General features: G+C 28.9%; 3 protein-coding genes across 3 annotated transcripts; 2 read left to right on the plus strand and 1 right to left on the minus strand.

Annotated features, from left to right (window-relative positions):
* Positions 1–744: 744 nt before the first annotated feature.
* Positions 745–1,742, minus strand: INS49_012493 (uncharacterized protein; the record flags this gene model as incomplete). The annotated part of the gene is made up of 2 exons (XM_043173196.1): positions 745–1,656; positions 1,713–1,742. 2 exons carry the CDS (start codon positions 1,740–1,742, stop codon positions 745–747), a joined length of 942 nt encoding a protein of 313 aa, XP_043022493.1.
* Positions 1,743–3,286: 1,544 nt separating this feature from the next.
* INS49_012494 (uncharacterized protein) lies at positions 3,287–4,665 on the plus strand (the record flags this gene model as incomplete). The annotated part of the gene is made up of 2 exons (XM_043173197.1): positions 3,287–3,629; positions 3,692–4,665. 2 exons carry the CDS (start codon positions 3,287–3,289, stop codon positions 4,663–4,665), a joined length of 1,317 nt encoding a protein of 438 aa, XP_043022494.1.
* Positions 4,666–5,817: 1,152 nt separating this feature from the next.
* Positions 5,818–7,782, plus strand: INS49_012495 (uncharacterized protein; the record flags this gene model as incomplete). The annotated part of the gene is made up of 4 exons (XM_043173198.1): positions 5,818–5,878; positions 5,940–6,283; positions 6,331–7,130; positions 7,182–7,782. The coding sequence occupies 4 exons, from the start codon at positions 5,818–5,820 to the stop codon at positions 7,780–7,782; spliced, it is 1,806 nt and encodes a 601-aa protein (XP_043022495.1).
* Between the last annotated feature and the right edge of the window lie 12,670 nt (positions 7,783–20,452).

Consider the following 20,452-nt stretch of genomic DNA (forward strand, 5'->3'; position numbering starts at 1 on the left):
AGCATGGAGACAGCCAGCTGGCAGTCCGGGTGCGAACAAACTGGGAGGCGTCGACGGGATGCCCACCAGCCAAGGCAGCTGTGCGAAGCGAAGGAATATGCATTTACCAAGGCCCAAAGCAGTTGTCTCACTCCGCCGTAGACCACCAAGGCCCCCGGGTCAGGAGGTGTGCGCCAATGCTATCCGCCAGCATAAAAGCCCAGACGCCGAGGTGGCACAGCATAACCTATGCATGCAGTAAGCAACTCTGGAGGCTCCCACTCATTAAATCCAGTCACAAGGATAGCAGCCAGGCTGCCCAGTAAAACGCCTTCCCCAACCATCGGGGGAACACAAATGCAGTCATCAGTGCGGCATTTCCAGCCCTAGTCAACAGCGGCAGGTGATAGGCAATCACGATTGCACGCAAGGTTGCAAGTTCCGTTTGATCACGACAATGCGATGAAAAGTCCGATGCATGTGTAACCACCAGCAATCATCCTCCGTACTATTTTGAGGGCTGAACAGACTTTGCGTGGTTCCGAGGGAGAGCGAGCAATTTCACACGCAGCGGGCCAATCACTGATTCAAGAAGAGTGTAGATCCATGAGTGCAAGCCGCGCAACTGATCACCCCTCACTGGCACCTGCGCGGCATACGTTACTAGTACGATTTGGGTCGAGAGAAGTACAGTATTGAACCGTCGTCGATTTGTGTAGTATCATTAATTGTGCTATCTAGCCAAGTTCATTGCACGGTGTGCTGCTAAAAAGAAGGACCTGTGCTGAAAAGCGGCAGGAGATATACAGAAGTGATCCAGAAACACCACAGCTTCCATACAATCTTGTCAGATGATTGCGTCCGGTTTAACGTAGTCTTGAGTGACATGGTCACTCCAATCCCGAGCACTGCCATCCAAGCCAGCGTGGAGCTCACGTTCCAGAAGCGCAGACACACTATCGACCAGAAAAGAACGAGCCCAGCAAGAGTTCCTCGCGCCCAAGCCTCATTGAATACGAGTGGGATAGTCTTTCGTCCTCGAACCTTGTCACCAGCCACATCAGGAAAGTCCTGTGCATGTATCGTCGTCATGACAATCGCAGCTGTTATAGCGATCCAAGAAATCAGCACGGCATTGCATCCCACGTCCTTGCTTGACCCTGATAAACTCGTGAGAGCCCCCCAGCCAAAGCAAGCAAGGGCAGCGGCGTTCAACATGTTGCGTTGTAGCGGGCCTGCGCCGGCGCCATCCAGATCGTTGTATAGCCAGACCAGCGTCATAAAGGTGACGCTGGGCTCGAAGCTCTGTAGCAGCGCGCTGATAACAAGGGACACAGGTATGACAGTCCTGAGGACCTGCTGCGCTTCTTCCCCAGATAGTCGTCCAGAAGGTATAGGCCGCCAAGGCTTGTTGACAATGTCTTCGGCTATCGAATCTGGGAGTCTCTGGTTGGAGATATCTTCAACAAGTAGGTTTATCCACAGCCAGAACACCATCAACGGTATTCGACTCAGAGTGCACCATAGGTTGAAATCATATGCTGTATCAACGAGGCCTGCGCTGGAGAAAACCACAGAAATTGCGAAAACGGACTGTGGCACGACGATGGATTTGAGGTCGCCTTTAGTGAAGAGGTACAGGGTCCCGAGATTGTACCATATACTTCGGTGATTACTCTAGTAATTACATCAGTCCGTGTAGCATTCAATGCCTTGAAGGGTAGCAGACAGACCTTCACAGCTTTCTGACAGCCGGCCGCCATGTTGGCAGCGGAGTCAACCGGCCTCGAAGCGGATTTCATGTCCTCTTGCGAATCAGGACACTTGGGTTGGCGGGTTCGAACACCTGGATGAACGTGACTGTTTCTTAACTTCTCTGGAGAGCATGTTTTCCCAGAAAAAGATACAGGGCAAACAATGCCACGTTGGATGGGATATAAATACCCAACAATCCCAAGTCACCCAATCCTTCCTTTCAGACCGTTGCAAAATGTTACCGGATTCTCATCAAGCCGCTTGTACATGCTCTCAAACCAACGAACCATCGGCCAGGATTTGTAAAAGTCGGTCAGCAAAGGAATACAGAATCATCAGCATAATCCTGAGACCTCTACTAATGACATGTCCCTTGAAAATTCTGTGACACGGTTATCAGCACGTTGAGCACCACAGCGTGGTCCAACCAATGTTGTTCGGCAAGACACACTTCCAAGTCGGTTGCCTGTGGCGGATGCACTGCAGATACATCTCATCACCAACGAATGACACCCCGCGTTCAGCCTTGCTACGGCCCAATCCTTCTCGCACTGCTCAGAAACTGCCCCCAACTTCGGGTGTCAGACGGACGCCGAGGCCTCTGGACCACGGAATGCCAGGCTGCATGCATTCATGCATTACGATCTTCGCAGAGCTGGAAACTAGCCCCCAACTGCTTCGGGTGGAACATAGTGACCAAAGGCTTGGGACCAGGTCTGTCAGGCAACCAAGTGTGATTTCTATGACTCTCTGACGCAATCATCGATTGGAAAAGGCCTTTCTGGAGGGTCCTCGTTGAGTTCTTCAAACCGTTTTCCGGCAGCAGTAAATATGCATATAGTGGTGACACAGAATGTCCTTTAGTCACGCATCTCCTTCTCGAGTGATACCCACGCGATTACTGGCATTTGCATAAGAGCCGATTTCCAAGATCTCTAGCTCACCCGATCATTTTCTTCCATGAACAAGTCACCTCCGACACCTTTTACTCGGTCAAATTAAGCAGAGCTGCAATGAAGACCCATCATCGCCTAGCAGCGGTCGTCTTTGGATGTTTGTCGGTCTTAATGGTATGCCTGGCTGCTACACAACTCAACCAGCCCCGCACTTTGATATGGTATCTCACCTTGGCAGTGACATCTTGCCTGGAATACGTAAGCGAAGTCCCTTGTTCGGTTCAGTAGGATCGGGCTAACCGAATAGTAATAGGTGTTCGCCGGTCTTGTATACAGGCTCGAGTTTCATCCTCTCGCTAAATATCCCGGGCCTCTATTCGCGGCCTGCACGGACTGGTATACTGTGTTCTGGATTGCAAAAGGTGACCGTCATCTCGAGCTATATCGGCAACACAAGAAACACGGTGCGGCAGTCCAAGATAATGACAAAAGTTTCATTCATGATTCTAACACAGGAACCAGGCAAATATGTTCGATATGGGCCGAACCGCGTATCACTCAACTCAGCATCCGCCTCTCTCGAGCTACACGATGTAAACTCCAATACTTTTAAAGCAGAGGTGTATGGAGTATTCAAGCATTTCTTCGGCGCGGAGATGTCTCTCACCACCGTCGACCACGCCGCCCATGCATTCAGGCGACGGGTCAACGTGGCGGCGCTGAAGCCGGCGGTCATCAAATCCCTAGGGGCTCGTTTGCCGTCGCATGTCGACTACCTGATTCAAACCCTTCAGCGGGGCACAGCGCCCAGTCCTGATGGCAAAATTCAGGGCTGGAGCTCCGGCAAGAATATGACTGACTTCTTGTCGTATTGCATCATGGACATTATGAGTGACCTGACGTTCACTCAGACGCTCAATGTCCAGCGTGAGGCAAAGAACCGACACTTTGTCAGCAGCATCCCCAAAGGAGTCGGGGGTATGCATCTGGTCGGACACAGTGAGTTGTTCATCCCAGCTATTTCCTTCGAGCACATCTCGATGGCTGACTCGATATCACAGTGCAATGCATGCTTCTCTTCAATATGCACAAGGTTCTCTTCCGTGAACTCACAGTCGGAGTGAAACAGTTCATGGATCTCAGCCGCTCATTTGCGGACGAGCGATTCAGGCAGTATCACGAGGACGGGATCAAAGGCAACGATATCTGGGAGAAGCTCCTGGTGTCTGAAGATCCCGCAACTGGTCGCACCTTCACGCGAGAGGAGCTCGCGTCAGAGGCGAGCTTGATGATCACGGGTGGCACGGACGGAATGATCACTACCCTGACATCCACCCTTTTCTACCTGCTGCACAACCCGCAGACACTTTCGCGTCTGACAACAGAGCTGCGGGCGAGGTTTCCCGTTCCTTCCGACGGGGCGAGGACGTGCCCCATTTCGTTCGGATGCCCGGGGTTGCAGAACTTTACGTACCTTTTGGCCTGTCTGGATGAGTCTATGCGCCTGAGCTCGCCCGTGCCCAGTATCCTCCCGCGCAGGGTTGGTCCGGGCGGCATTGCCGTCGATGGCCAGTACTTCGCGGCCGGGACTTGTCTGGGCATCCCTCACTATTGCCTACATCGCAACGAGGAAGTATTCCCAGAGCCGTTCTCATACAAGCCAGAGCGGTGGATGGCTGCTGAGCTTGGAGAGAAGACTGACAGTGGACATGGCCCACTCAAAGCGGGGGTTGGCCAGTCATTCTCTTTCACTCCATTTGGAGCGGGGAGGAGCAGCTGCGTTGGAAAGCCATTGGCATATCAAGAAATGTCGTACATACTGGCCCGTCTACTCTGGGAGCTCGACCTGCGGCTTGACCCGGATGACACGCTTGGGGAAGGAACCGGGCTATCTGCCGAAGGTCGTGGGATGAAGGATGAGTTTCAGACTTATTGCTGCTTCGTGAGCTGGCAGGATGGTCCCGTCGTACAGTTTCGTCTGCGAGAGGACCTTGTGCCAGAGGCAGATCGGCAGTCACAGGATCTAGCCTCTTGAATTTAATTAGGTTTTCCCCTTATGATTCTGCCTATTTGAAGTCCTTTGGTACTGCGCAATGAGTGCACAACAGCAAGGGCGTAAACGAGCATTCGGAGGTCCGCAATGTTGGTCAACATGCTGTACTACCAACATAGCCTTCCTTTAGGCAGCAAACGGCACGACAACCACTGATCGGGAACTTTGCGTAGCATGCGTTCTTACTGACGCGCGGCAAGCGCTCGTTGTAGATCATGTCCTTTCTTACTTTTTTATCAAGAGTGAAACTGTGATGTAACACGATATTGCATTAATTTCAGCGTGCCAAGATTGGATCAGGTCAGCATGTTGGGTGACTAACTAATGCAAAGTTCTTGTACGACAACCAACAGTCCGACCACTCGTTGGTGACTACGCACTGATTCCTGACAGATTTGATCCAATTGTTGTAGATCATGGTCTATCATTTGTCAGTTTCGACTTCCACATATGGACAAGTTCCAAGACATTGGCGGGCTGACCGAATGTAGTGTGACGGCGGTATTGCAGCGAGCAGCCTGCAGTCCTGGATACTACCCAACCCACCTAGAGGAATGCGAAGGCTAATCCGAGGGTGACTTGGGGGCTATTCCTGCACATTCGTCGTCATTCAGATATACTGATAGATGGTGATTTGTGGAGCGGGCCGGCCTGTTGGTTGAATTAAATGCCTCTCCCAAGCAAGCAATGATATGACCTCGCTGGTTCTCATTCGTGGTTCGCTCTTCTGAAACTGGTTCGTCGCTGATCGCAATAATGAGGCTCTGCGAGTTCCCGTTGGAAGAAGCACAGAGGAAGCGATACAATTGAGGGGGCGGCGAAGTGCAAATGGGGTTCACCCAACGCTCGCATTAGACGATAATTGGCTTAACTCGATACTATGCTCGAGCATGTGATATGCCTCTGGGAGATTTCGGATATGCATGTAGTCAAAACACTGGCAACACCCTGCAGCCACAGCTTACGTTCTTTCCTCTGCCCACCCTTTAACGAAACACAAGCGATTCTCGCCAATCGCGCCTTCCGTACGTTTTGCCATCAAGGTGTGGTCGTTTGCTTGGGAAGTTCCTGTCTTCCGCCATCTCGCACCTCGGTCTTCCCACGAGCAAGAATTCCTCATTCCCATTGTCCACGATGGGTCTGTACACCGAGCTTCCTGACCATGTCCAGGAGGTTGACGTAATCATCGCGGGGGGTAAGTACGACCATCAGAGCCTGTCACCGGGAACTTCATGTGTGCTCATTACTACATTCAGGTGGCACTGCCGGGTGTATAATTGCATCCAGAATAGCAGACGCAGACCCAAATCTGAGCGTGCTGGTAGTAGAAAAAGGCCGCAACAACAACAACGAGCGCGTGATCCGGCACCCGGCCTACTTCTTCCACAATCTAGCTCCTGATGGAGGGTCAGTCACCTACTATGTCGGCAACAAATCTGAAAACCTGGCAGGCCGTGAGGTCGCTATTCCCACAGCCAGCATTCTCGGTGGCGGCTCCTCTGTGAACATGGTCATATACAGTCGAGCTCAACGATCGGATTACGACTCGTGGAATATGCCCGGGTGGTCTGCAGATGACCTGCTGCCTTACATGAGAAAGGTACTGTCGTTGCCTTCCTGACGATAACCCAATGCTAAACATCCCAGTTTGAAACATACCACGATGGTGCTGGCGACAGGGAACTGCACGGGCATGATGGCCCGATTTCCGTGTCCAGTGGGCCATATCGAGTTCCCAGGGTCGAGGACGACTTCCTCGCTGCTCTCAGGGCAGCCGGCGATTGGGATGAGATCATGGACTTGGGCGACCTGGACAGTTGCAACGGCGCGCAGCGTGCAATGCGTTATGTATCGCCCGAAGGAAAGAGATCCGATGTTGCGCATGCATATCTGCATCCCAGGCTTGATGACGGTGCGCATCCCAACTTGCATGTTGTCGTTGAGTCTGAAGTGGTACGGATTGTCCTCGACAACAAACGCGCGACAGGGATCGTGTACAGATCAAACGCTGCATCTGCCAACGCCCGTCATCGAATTATCAAAGCTAGGAGAGGGGTCATCGTAACATGTGGCACCTTTGGGACGCCACTGGTCCTAGAGCGCTCTGGCATTGGTCATCCCGATATTCTGAAGCGGGCGGGCGTCGACCTCCTTGTGGAGATACCTGGGGTTGGCCAAGGATATCAAGACCATCAATTGGTCGGATACCCATACCGTTCGAGCTTATATGTGGAGGAGACAATGGACGCATTCAACACTGGACGCCTTGACATTGAGAGTCCTGAGGGGAGCAAGGTCTTGGGATGGAACGGCGTGGACATCACATGCAAGATCCGACCTTCAGATCGCGATGTTGCCTCCCTGGGACCCGACTTCGAAAGGGTCTGGGAGAGGGACTTCAAGTCCAACCCAGACAAGCCGCTGGCAATGATGGCGGCCTTCAACGGGTAAACCTTTTGTGGTCGCTAGTTATAGCCAGTCCCGCTAACTCGTCTTAGATTTCCTGGGGTCCCTGTCGGACTGCCTGCTGGGCAATACTTCTCTCACTCCATCTTCACGGTGTACCCCTATTCTCGCGGACATATCCACATCACAGGGCCAAAGCTCAGCAACAAGGCCGACTTCAACACTGGCTTTCTTGACGACGAGGATGGCATTGATGTCAAAAAGTGCAGGTGGGCATACAAAACCCAGCGCGAGATAGCGCGCCGCCGGTCGATATACCGGGGTGAAGTGGCCAGTGGCCACCCCAAGTTCGCGGATGGGTCCAAGGCAGTGGCCGTCGAGATCGCAGAGCCTCTTGGAGGTGACATCCAGAATATCGAGTACACGCCCGAAGACGACGCTGTGATCGACAAGTGGCTGCGAGAGAATGTTACCACGACGTGGCATTCGCTGGGAACGTGTAAACTCGCGCCGCTTGATCGCATGGGCGTTGTGGACGAGAGGCTGAATGTGCACGGCGTTGAAGGACTCAAAGTGGCCGACTTGAGCATCGTGCCTCGTAACATAGCAGCCCATCCGAACAACACGGCACTGACGATTGGGGAAAAGGCGGCCGACATTTTCATCGCAGACTTAGGCATCAAAAGTCATTAGGTCTGGCATGAGCCTGAATTTTAAGTACTGATGCATTCTCAACATGTATCTGTTAATCACCGGCGGAAACAGATTCGCTGAGGCGATGACCCATGCAGACCGAGGTGAAGGCTGCTCCGAAGAACAGGGTCACATGGGACACAATATCGGGCTACACGTCTAGGGTCACATTGTCATGAGGAATCAATTGAGATGCATTTTCCGCCTGATGTATCATCCCAGTTACCTTATGTGCATGTACCGCCTTTGGAAGCTTTCGGTTCGTTGAAGGAATGGGTGCTTAGAAAATCGAGCTTGCCTGGTGATCACCAGTCCCACAACCGTCATATAGGAGAGAGGTGGGAGGCCTAATGTACCTCAGCCAGTCTTGAAGGTTGTACAAGTATTACATGATTTCAACAACGCTGTCGTCCCGCTGTTCTCTGATACCAGAGGTTGACCAGCCTCTATCTGCGCCGAGTGAATGTGTTCCTGGGTATGCAACGAGATTTGCTGATCGGAGCTCTTGACACAGTCTGCGTGAGCAGGGACGGACCTAGAAAGAGGTATGCGGTCAAGTGACCTTAATCCCTGTACCTTACTTGATATTTAAATATAATATTTGGATGTTAACTAACCTTGTTTTATATTTAAATATTAAAAAAAGAATTGTTATTAAATTATTGCGATTGATTTTTAATTTATATTAATAAATTTATTTTAATATTTTTATGCAGTTACTTTAAGCTATATAAAAATCCTAGTATTTATATTAATATTAAGCATAACTTATTTCCTTTATGCTAAAAACCTTAATACATTTATAGATTAAATCTTTCTTATATTTATGATTTTTATAATAATAGCATTTCTTATTAACCTTTATTTTATATAAGGCAATTAAAACTTTATATAGCATTATTAAATTTTCTTAAATAATCTTTATTAAATTAACCTTGCTTATAAACTTATTATGAAGATAAATATAAATATTATTGCTATTTATTTTGACAAGCTTTTTAAGGATAGCCTTTTATTTTTTATTAAAATTATATTATTAATAAATTAAAATTATACTTATATGCTTTTTATTAATTATATTAATTATATTAATTATAAGATTTTAAATAATAATTGCATTACTTATCTTTATTTTATATTTTTAAATAATTAAGTTATCTTTAATTAAATTAAGATTAATAAGGTATATAACCTTGGGTTTAAGCGATATTTTAAAAAAAAATTTTTTTTAAATTTATTTATTAATAAGGTAAACTTAAAGCCTTAGAAATATAAGTGCTATTAATTACTATTTGCGTTAAATTATCCATTAAGTTAGTTTTAAATAAATATTAAAGTTAGCTTTAAAGCTTTATAAATAATAGCTTAAGGATAGTAAAAATTTTTTTATTTTATGCTCCTTTTAGCCTTTTTAACTTTATTTTTTTTAAATTATCCATTAAGTTAGTTTTAAATAAATATATTAAAGTTTTTTTTTTAAATATAGCTTAAGGAGTAAAATCTTTTTTATTTTTTAATTTTTTTACTTTTTTTTTTATCCTTTTTAATGCATATATATATATAATATATATATATATAATTAAATGTAAAAAGTTTAATTATTAATATAAATATTATTTTATTATTAAGGATTTATTATCTTTATTTATTATTAATAATTAATATAAATATTAATATAAAAATATAAATATAAATATAAATATAAATATAAATATAAGAAGAATATAAAAATAAATATAAATATAAATATAATATTTTATATCTTTATTTATATTTATATTTAAATTTAAATATAAGTAATTTATATTTTTATAATAAAATAATTAAAAAAAATATAAAAATAAATAAATAAATAAATAAATAAATAAAATATATAATAATATTATATATAATATTTAATATAATATTTTATTAATTATTTTATTAAGTATTTTATTAGGTATTTTATAATTATTTTAAATTTATAAATAATAATAAATTACTTATTTTTTATTATATATACTTATATTTTTTATTAAGTTTTATGTAAAAAGGAAAATAAAGATTTAAAAGGGTTTATCTTTCTTTATATATATATTGTTTTATATTTATATTTATATATATATATAAATATAAATATAAATATAAATATAATATTTTATATTTTTAAAAATATAAATATAAGTGTAATATATATAGTTATTAGGCATAATGAGCACTAAGGGGTAAATAAAAGTAATGCTATTTATAAGTATTAGTTATTATTAAGATTAATTCTTAGCCCTCTTAATAGTTCTTTAAGGGTTAAGTTCTTTCCTTTTATACCTTAAGCCTTTAGCTACTAGCCGCTAAGCCCTAAGTTATTATAATAAAATATAAAAATATAATTATAATTCTAAGTAATATATAAAAAATATTTTATAAGATAATAATTTAATTTAAATAAATTACCTTATACTTATAATATCTTAATAATTTTTAAAGCTAAGCTAAATATTATAATAATTAACCTTTTATTTTAATAAGCATATTATTTATATTTAAATATTAATATATATAATATAAATACTTTAAGATATAAATACTTATAATAAAAGGTAGCTTTTAAGCTAAGCATTTAAATACAACCAAAATAAGCTTTATATATAAAAAGCTTAATATATAAAGTTTACATTGCTTTTTAATTACCATACCTTATATTTTATATAATAATTAATTTAATATATTAAATATAAAAGTTTATAATATACCTTTGCTAATTATAAAATCCTTTATTTATTTATATAATATAATTAAAATAAATAATTTTATGAAAAAGTAAGATAAGAATTTTTCCTTTTCTTTTTATAAGAATTAATTATAAAAATAATAATCTTATCCTTAATTTTATTTCTTAACTTAAATATATAATTATTAATATTTAAGCTTTTATTTTTAAAAGAATACTTATTATAAAGATAGTTTCTTAGCCCTTTAGTTACTTTATTTAATAAACCTATATTTAAATATTAATATATTTAAATATAGTATTTAAATATATAAACTTACTTATCTTAAGTAGCTAGCTCTTCCTTTGCATTATTATCCTCCTTATTTAATTTAAATTTATATTTAAATATTAATATATTTAAATATAATATTTAAATATATAAACTTATTTATCTTAAGCAGCTAGCTCTTCCTTTATATTATTATCCTCCTTATTTAATTTAAACTTATATTTAAATATTAATATATTTAAATATAATATTTAAATATATAAACTTACTTATCTTAAGTAGCTAGCTTTTCCTTTATATTATCCTCCTCCTTATTTAATTTAAACTTATATTTAAATATTAATATATTTAAATATAATATTTAAATATATAAACTTACTTATCTTAAGCAGCTAACTCTTTCTTTACATTATCTTTCTTTTTATTTAATTTAAACTTATATTTAAATATTAATATATTTAAATATAGTATTTAAATATATAAACTTACTTATCTTAAGCAGCTAACTCTTTCTTTACATTATCTTTCTTTTTATTTAATTTAAACTTATATTTAAATATTAATATATTTAAATATAATATTTAAATATATAAACTTATATATTATTAAATATATTAATATAATTTATAACTTTTTCCTTTTTAAGCTTATTATTAAATATTAATATTAATAATTATACCTTTATATTAATATATATTTTATTTATTGCTTTTTATTAAAGCGCTTTTATTAAAGTTTGTATAATAAAAATATTTTATTAAAGATATTACTTTTATTTAAAGTATACTTAAAAGATTGCTTTTCTATAGCCTTTCTTATTTTTTAAATTTAAGTATTAAAACTAGCTATTAATTATCTTAAGGATTAATAGGTTAAGGCTAAAAGGGAAGCCTTATTAAGGCTATTATAATAATATTAGCTTATAAGTATATATATATATATAAAAATATATATAAAAATACTTATTTATTATTTTCTTTATTAATAAAGTCTTTATTAATTTTTAAGTTAAAATACTTATAAAATATTAATTTTTATACTTTATATAATATAAAAATAATATATATATTTTAAATAGAAAATCCAACTTATTCTTTTCTTTATTAATAAAAGTATTATTAAGAATAATACTTTCTTTATTAAATAAAAGAAATATTTTAAGAGTAAGGTTATATAAATAATTAAATATAATATATTTAATTTATATAATAAAGAAAAATATTAATATATCTTAAATTTAAATTACTTTCTTATTAACTTTAAATCTCTTTTAACCTTACTTATTTTTAAAACTCTTCTTAATTTAGTAAAGAGATTTCTTTAAGTTCTTGCTAAAGTTTTATAATAAAAGATTTTATAAGGCTTACTTTATTATTATTAAAATTAAAAAATTTAAATAGTAAAGTTTTAATAATAATATTTTAATTAAGGTTATAAATAAACCCTTTAAACTTAGTACTTAAAGAATTATCATTATTAGTTAATATAAGTCCTGCCTTATAAATAAGATTTATATATTTATTAAGAATAAGAAGATTAAGCTTTTTAAAATAATTAATATTAAGGATATAAATCTCAGCCTTTTTAAGCTAAAATAGCTTTTAAATTGCTAAGTTTATATTAAAATAAAAGTTAATAAAAGTAAAATATAATTAATAAATTATATATATAATGTATTTAAAATTCTTTAACTTTTAAATTTAAGCCATACTTTTTTATATTTAATAATATAATATCTTTATGCTTTAGCTTAATATAATTTTATAAAGTATTTATAATTTATATAAAGTTTTTTATAATAATAATTAATATTTATTTTATTATTAAGATTAAAAAAATACTTATTATTAAATATTAAGGTATAAATACTATAGTATATTTATTTTTAAAATTATTAATTTTAATTCTATATTTTAAGAAGGAAAGATAGTTAGTTAAGATAAATTAAATTTAATAAGAGTATAATATAGTAGCTATAAAAAAAGAATTAATTTATAATTTAATAAAAAATAATACTAAAATATATATACTTAATCTTTAATAACTTATAACTTAAGTATTATAATATTAAAAAGTAGCTTTACTATTTAATTTTAATAAATATAAAGATTAATATTAAGAAAAATAAAGATAATAATATAAAAAATTAAAGGAAAGTATATTTAAATATATATATTTAAATATTATATTTAAATATTTAATCAATATTATTTAAGAATTAATAAGAATAATTTAATCTTTTTATTAATTTTAAATATAAAATCTATATTTTTATAATATTTAAATATAATATTTAAATATTTTATTAATATTATTTAAGAGTTAATAAGAATGGTTTGATTTTTATTAATTTTAAATATAAAACTTATATTCTTATGGATCTTTTTATTAATTATAAATTAAAAACTCTATATTTTTGTGATATTTAAATATAATATTTAAATATTTTGTTAATATTATTTAAGAGTTAATAAGAATGGTTTGATTTCTATTAATTTTAAATATGAAACTTATATTTTTATGAATCTTTTTATTAATTATAAATTAAAAACTTTATATTTTTGCAGTATTTAAATATAATATTTAAATATTTTATTAATATTATTTAAAAGTTAATAAGAATGATTTAATCTCTTTATTAATTTTAAATATAAAATTTATATTCTTATAAATCTTTTTATTAATTATAAATTAAAAACTTTATATTTTTGCGGTATTTAAATATAATATTTAAATATTCTATTAATATTATTTAAGAGTTAATAAGAATGATTTAATATCTTTATTAATTTTAAATATAAAACCTATATTTTTACGGTATTTAAATATAATATTTAAATATTTTATTAATATTATTTAAGAGTTAATAAAAATAGTTTAATTTTTATTAATTTTAAATATAAAACCTATATTTTTATGGTATTTAAATATAGTATTTAAATATAATATTTAAATAATTTTAAATAATAAAGTAATGAAAAAGTAAATTTAATAATATATATATGCATATTAATACCTACTTTAAGTATAAAGTTTATATTATTAACTATATTGCTACTTATTATTCTTATAATATGATTAAACTCTTTATTTTTCTTTATACCTTTAAGCTATAATTTTACCTCTTTATTATCTTAATATAACTTCATTACTTTAATTATTTAGTTATTTATTAAGTTTAAAATTGCTTATTATAAAAGCCTTTTTATTACCTTTAAAGTAATTAAAAGTATATAAATTAGCTATATTTATATAAGTTATATTTAAATATATTCTTTAATAATTTATTTATGATTAATATTAATTTAACTTAATAAATTATTAAAAAAAGATAATGATAAATTTATCTTTATTTTTTATAATAATGCTTTTAATATTAAGGTAATAAAAATATATTATTATAATTAATTTCCGGAATACTTATAAAGTTTAAAAAATAAAGTTGCTTATATTCATTATTTTAAATATTATAAGACTTATAAAATAGCTTTTAAGGTAAGTAAATAATTATATATATATATATAAATTATTTACTTTTATTAATATATTAATAAGAAATTTAATTTTATGGTTTATTATCTTAAGAAAAGCTTTTTAAAATAAGTTTTTTTTTTAAAATAAGCTTATTTATTTTTAATAGTATAATTATTTAATTACTTTATATTATAAATATTTTTATCCTTGCTTAAAGGAATTTTAATATAATAAAATAATATATTCATTTCTTAATACATTATTAAATTTAATTTAAGCAATAATTAAAATAAAATTATAAAATAACCTTTTTTAAAAATTTTATAAGTAAGTAAATTCTTTCTTTATATTATGGAAATTAATACTTAAATTTTAAAATATAAATAGTTTTATAATATAATTATTACTTTTAACTTAAAAAAAGGCTTTAAGTATATAAACCCTTAGTTATATAATTAAAAAGGTTATTAACTTAAAGTTTGGAATATTAATATAATAAGTATATCTTTATTAATTTATTATATTATATTTAAAATTAACTTTTTATAAGATTATTTAAGATATTTAATATTTATACTTTATTATTAATAAAATAAATTAAAAAAATAAATATTAAAAGGGGTTTAGCACTTCTTTATAATCATTTTAAAAGAATATTATTATAATATTCCAATTTTATCCTAAATACTTAGTAATACTTATTTACTAAACTTAAAGTATTATTAAAAAGTCTTTTTAATAACTTTATGCTTAATAACTTATAATATATATATTTTATATTTAAATATAATATTAAGATATAATATTTAAATATTAATAAATCTTTAAATATAATTTATTTTTAAGGCTTAGGATAACTTAAAATGCTATTATATAGAAGTTATAATATATCTTAAGTAAAAATTTAAAATACTTCTTTAAGTCCTTTTTAAATAGTAATAATCTTTTATAAAACTTATTTAAGCCCTATTTCTTTATTAATAAAAATCCCGCTATATATTTAAAAAAAGCTAAATAGCATTATTGCTTAAATTAATTCACCTACTTTTATAAATAATAAGTTATCTTATTAATATTAAGATTTATATGGAAAATTATTAATTATTATAAGTATTTTATAAAACCACCTTTTAATTAGCAAATAGTTAAAAAAATAATAAGCTTAAGCTTTAAGTAATATTTATTCATTACTTATTAATAAAAATTTAATTTAATTACTTATTTATAAGCATTAATTAATTTATTAATTAAAACGCTTTAATTTACTTATAATATAATAAATATTTAATAAAGAAAAAAATTTAAAGTATGAAGTAAATATTCTTTTTATTTAAATTATATTAATTAATAATATTATTATTAATATTTTATAATATATTTAGGATGTTTTTATTAATAAGGATTTATTCTTTATTATTTATTTTATTAAGGCTTAAGCAGCTATATTTCTAAGAATATAATCTTATTTAATTAATATAAACTTTAAATATCTTTAAGGTAAGCGTAATAAAGTTATATTTATAGTTTTAAAACTATTAATAAGAAAAAGTAAGTTAAAATAACCTTATATATTTTATATATATACTTATTTTATATAAATATTTAAATATTATACTTATTTATGCTTATATTAATTTAAATTCTTCTTTAATATATTATTTCCTATTTAATAAATTATTTAATATATTAAAAGAAAGATTTAATTAAAAAGTATAATGGCAGCATTTTATTAATATTAATAGTATTTAGGTTATAAGTAACTTTATTAGTTTTATCATTAACTAAGATTATAAATTTTTTATTAATAAGTTAAATATTTTATTTAAATATAATATTTAAATATAATATTTATATCTTTATAATATTAAGGTTTAAAATGTATCTTTATAGTTTAAATTCTTAGCATTAATTATAGCAATAATAAATTAAATATGCTATTTAATTTTACAAGGTATATTTTTAATAAGGAATTAAAAGAATATTAAGTTAAAATTATATAAGTTTATATCTTAATATAATATTTAAATATAAGATTAATATATTTTAAAGTAAATTATTAAGATTATTATATAGCCTTATAATAGCTTTACTTAATATTATTAGTTTTACTTAATATACTTAAACTTATTAATATATATAAGGTATGTATTATTTAAAAGTTTTAATAATATAAATAATACTTATTTTATTAAATCTTACTTAAACCTTTAATAATAAGCTAAGTATAAAGCAAAGTTTATTAAAATAGGTTAAGCAAAAGAAATGTTTAATTATTTATTATAGCTTTAATAAGTATAATTTTAAAATCTTATTTAATAATTAAGATAAAATATTATTATTATTAAATTTAGCTAAGGTTTAATATTAATAAAGCTATTTAATTAATAATAAATATAATTTACTTTTAAGGGTTATTATTAAGTAAATTATTTAATTACTTATATATATTTATTTATATTAACTTATTTTTATTATAAGTTTATAAATATAAAATAAAGATAATTTTAAATCTCTTTTTATTATAAAAAAGTATAACCTTAAATTTAGCTTTTAAAATATAGTTATGTTAAGCTTTAAATATAAATAATAAGCAACTTATATTTATAAGTAATTTTATTTTCTTATTTAATTATATTTATATTAATAGTTATATAAAGTTAAAGCATTATAAATATGCTTTTTTAAGTTTTATTAAATTAAGTTAATAAATGGAATTAATACTTTTAAATAATGCTATTACCTTTTTTAAGATAAGTTAGTATATTATTAGTTTAAGAATAATATAAAAGTTAACTTAAAAGTAATAATAATTAATACCTTATTTATATATTAATTTAAATTATTATTATTTAAACTTTAATATATTAATAAAAATAAAACTATTAAATAATAAAAGTATATATAATTTTTTATTCTTAATATATTTAAGGAAGAAGGAGATTATATTATAGTTTTAAGCTTTTTTAATTTATTTATACCTTTCTTTCCTTTTTTTATACCCTCTTTATTAATATTAGTTTATTTTAGCTTATCTTAAGTTTTATTAAATATTCTTTTAATTAAAAAGTAAAAGGAATTAAAGATTTAAAAAATAAAGCTAAAGATAAAGATATTAATAAAGTTAAGTAAAAAGGTTAAAGAAGAAAAAAAAGTTTAGGAAAAAAAATAAAAGCTAAAGCAATTATAAAGAATAGCATTAAAGAGGGACTTAAAATTATCTTTTAGTTTAAATAATAATTTAAAATAATTTAATCTTTATTAATTTTAAATAAAAAACCCTTATTTTTAAAATATTTAAATATAGTATTTAAATATAGTATTTTAATATAATATTTAAATATAATATTAATATTATATAAGACTTAATAAAGGTAATTTAATTTAAAATTTATATTTTTATAATGTTTAAATATAATATTTAAATATTTTATTAATATTATTTAAATATTAATAAAAATGGTTTAATTTTTATTAATTTTAAATAAGGGATTTAAATTATTATAATATTTAAATATTATATTTAAATATATAATATTTAAATAATCTTAAATATTAATATAATTAAAAGGTAAATTTAATAATATATATATAATTATATTAATACTTACTTTAATTATATAGTTTATATTATTAATTATATTATTATTAATTATTTTTATAATATAATTAAACTTTTTCTTTTATTTTATATTTTTAAGTTATAATTTAACTTATTTATTATTTTAATATAAGTTTATTACTTTAATTATTTAATTATTTATTAAGTTTAAGATTATTTATTATAAAAGCCTTTTAATTAGCTTTAAAGTAATTAAAAGTATATAAATTAATTATATTTATATAAACTATATTTAAATATATTTTAATATAAATATTTTTTTTTAAGTTTTATTAAGTTTAATTAATAAGAAGAATTAATATTTTTAAATAATAATTTTACCTTAAGAATAATATAAAATTAACTTAAAAGTAATAATAATTAAAACTTTATTTATATATTAATTTATATTATTATTATTTAAACTTTAATATATTAATAAGAATTAAAATATATTAAATTAATAAAAGCATATATAATTTTTTATTCTTAATACCTTTAAGGAAAAAAGAAATTATATTATAATTTTAAGTTCTTTTAATTTATTAATACTTTCCTCCTCTTTTATTATACTCTTTTTATTAATATTAACCTATTTTAGCTTATTTTAAATCTTATTAAATATTTATTTAATTAAGAAGTAAAAGGAATTAAACATTTAAAAATAAAATTAAAAATAAAAATATTAATAAAGTTAAGTTAAAAGATTAAAAAAGAAAGAAAAGTTTAAAAAGCAAAATAAAAGTTAAAGTAATTATAAAATATAGCGTTAAAAGGGAATTTAAGATTATCTTTTAATTTAAATAATAATTAAAAATAATATTAACTTAGAATAATAATAAAGAATAATATTAAAAATAAATATAAAATTATTATAAAGTTATATTAATAATTTAAAATAATATTAAATATAAAATAAAGTATAATAAATATAAATTAAATTTAAAAATATAAATTATCTTTAAGATTTTAATTAAAGTTATAATAATTTTAATATTTTTAAATATACATATAAATATTTATATTTATATATAAGCAATAAATAATAATTAAAAGATTAAATAATATAAGTATACAACATATAGCCCTTAATAATATATAAATATAAAATTTTTATTAAGACTTAATATAATAAATTATTAATATTATAATATTTAAAAATAATTTTAAAAAAGCTTTTATATTATTTAATAAATAATTTATTAAAAATTAAGTTTTATTAAAATAATTAATTTTAATATATATATAATTATAAAGAATATATTATATATTATATATTATATATTATATATTTTTTATATTTTAATAATTTTAAATTTAAGAAGAATTATTATAAAATATTAATAATTTAATTTTTTTTAAAAAAGAAAAAAAATTTTACTTTTTAAGCTATATTTATAAAGAAGCTAACTTTAATATATTTATTTAAAATTAACTTAATAAATAACTTAACGTAAATAGTAATTAGCAATACTTATATTTTTAAGGCTTTAAGTTTAACTTATTAATAAATAAATTAAAAAAAAAGAATTTTAAAATATTGCTTAAACTTAAGATTATTAAGTATATTAATCTTAGTTTAGTTAAGGATAATTTAATTATTTAAGAATATAAGATTAATATAAGTAATGTAATTATTATTAAGTATATTATAAATAATATAATTAATATAATTAATAAAAAATATATAAGTATAACTTTAATTTATTAATAATATAATTTTAATAAAAGATAAAAGGCTATCCTTAAAAAGCTTATTAAAATGGATAGTAATAATATTTATATTTATATTAATACTTATGGCATAACTTTAAATAATAAGTTAAACTTAATATTAAAGGATTTACATTATTTAATTAAAGTTTTAATTGCGTTTTATGGAATTAAGGTTAATAAGAAGTATAATAATTATAAAAAGTATAAGCTGGAAAATGCTTTCTTTAAGGGATGTTTTATAATCTTTAGTATAAAAAAGTTAGGCTACTTAGAATGCTATGCAGCTTATAATAATTATAATAAGAATTAAAATAATGTTAAAATAGATTTATTAATATAAATTAAAAATTAATATTAATAATTTAATAATAATTCTTTTTTTAATATTTAAATATAAAATAAGGTTAATTAATATTTAAATATAAAACGAGGTTAGTTAACATTTAAATATTATATTTGGATGTTAAGTGAGGTATAGGGATTAAGGTTACTTGACCACGTCCCACCCTAGAAATGCTCCCGGTTCCGCTTCTGAAATGCAGTCTCTCTTCTTGGCCGAAAGGTTGTGCATTGTCACTGCGTCTTTTTGCACTTGATAACATCCTCAAACATATAGTGAGAGTCCGGAAAGCTCGGAGTAAAACACCGCTTAGCAATTTTGTGAGCTGACCGCATGCGAGTCGCTACCGCTTTGATTAGTCGAAGTGTGCATGCCCCTCCCAAATGCATCGATGTCGCCATCGCGATGGAGCAATCCATTTGTCATCAGCCCGATAACTGCTACCCCAGAGCCAAACCTTGAGAGCTTCAAAAGTCGACGCCTAACCTGGAGCAGAGTGAGATTTCATTCATCCATTTTTGAGATATCAGGACCTGGAATACTCGAAGAGAGACGATCTTGAAA

This window comes from Diaporthe citri, assembly GCF_014595645.1.
Source record: "Diaporthe citri strain NFHF-8-4 chromosome Unknown scaffold_6, whole genome shotgun sequence".
In the NCBI taxonomy this organism is placed as follows: Eukaryota; Fungi; Ascomycota; class Sordariomycetes; order Diaporthales; family Diaporthaceae; genus Diaporthe; species Diaporthe citri.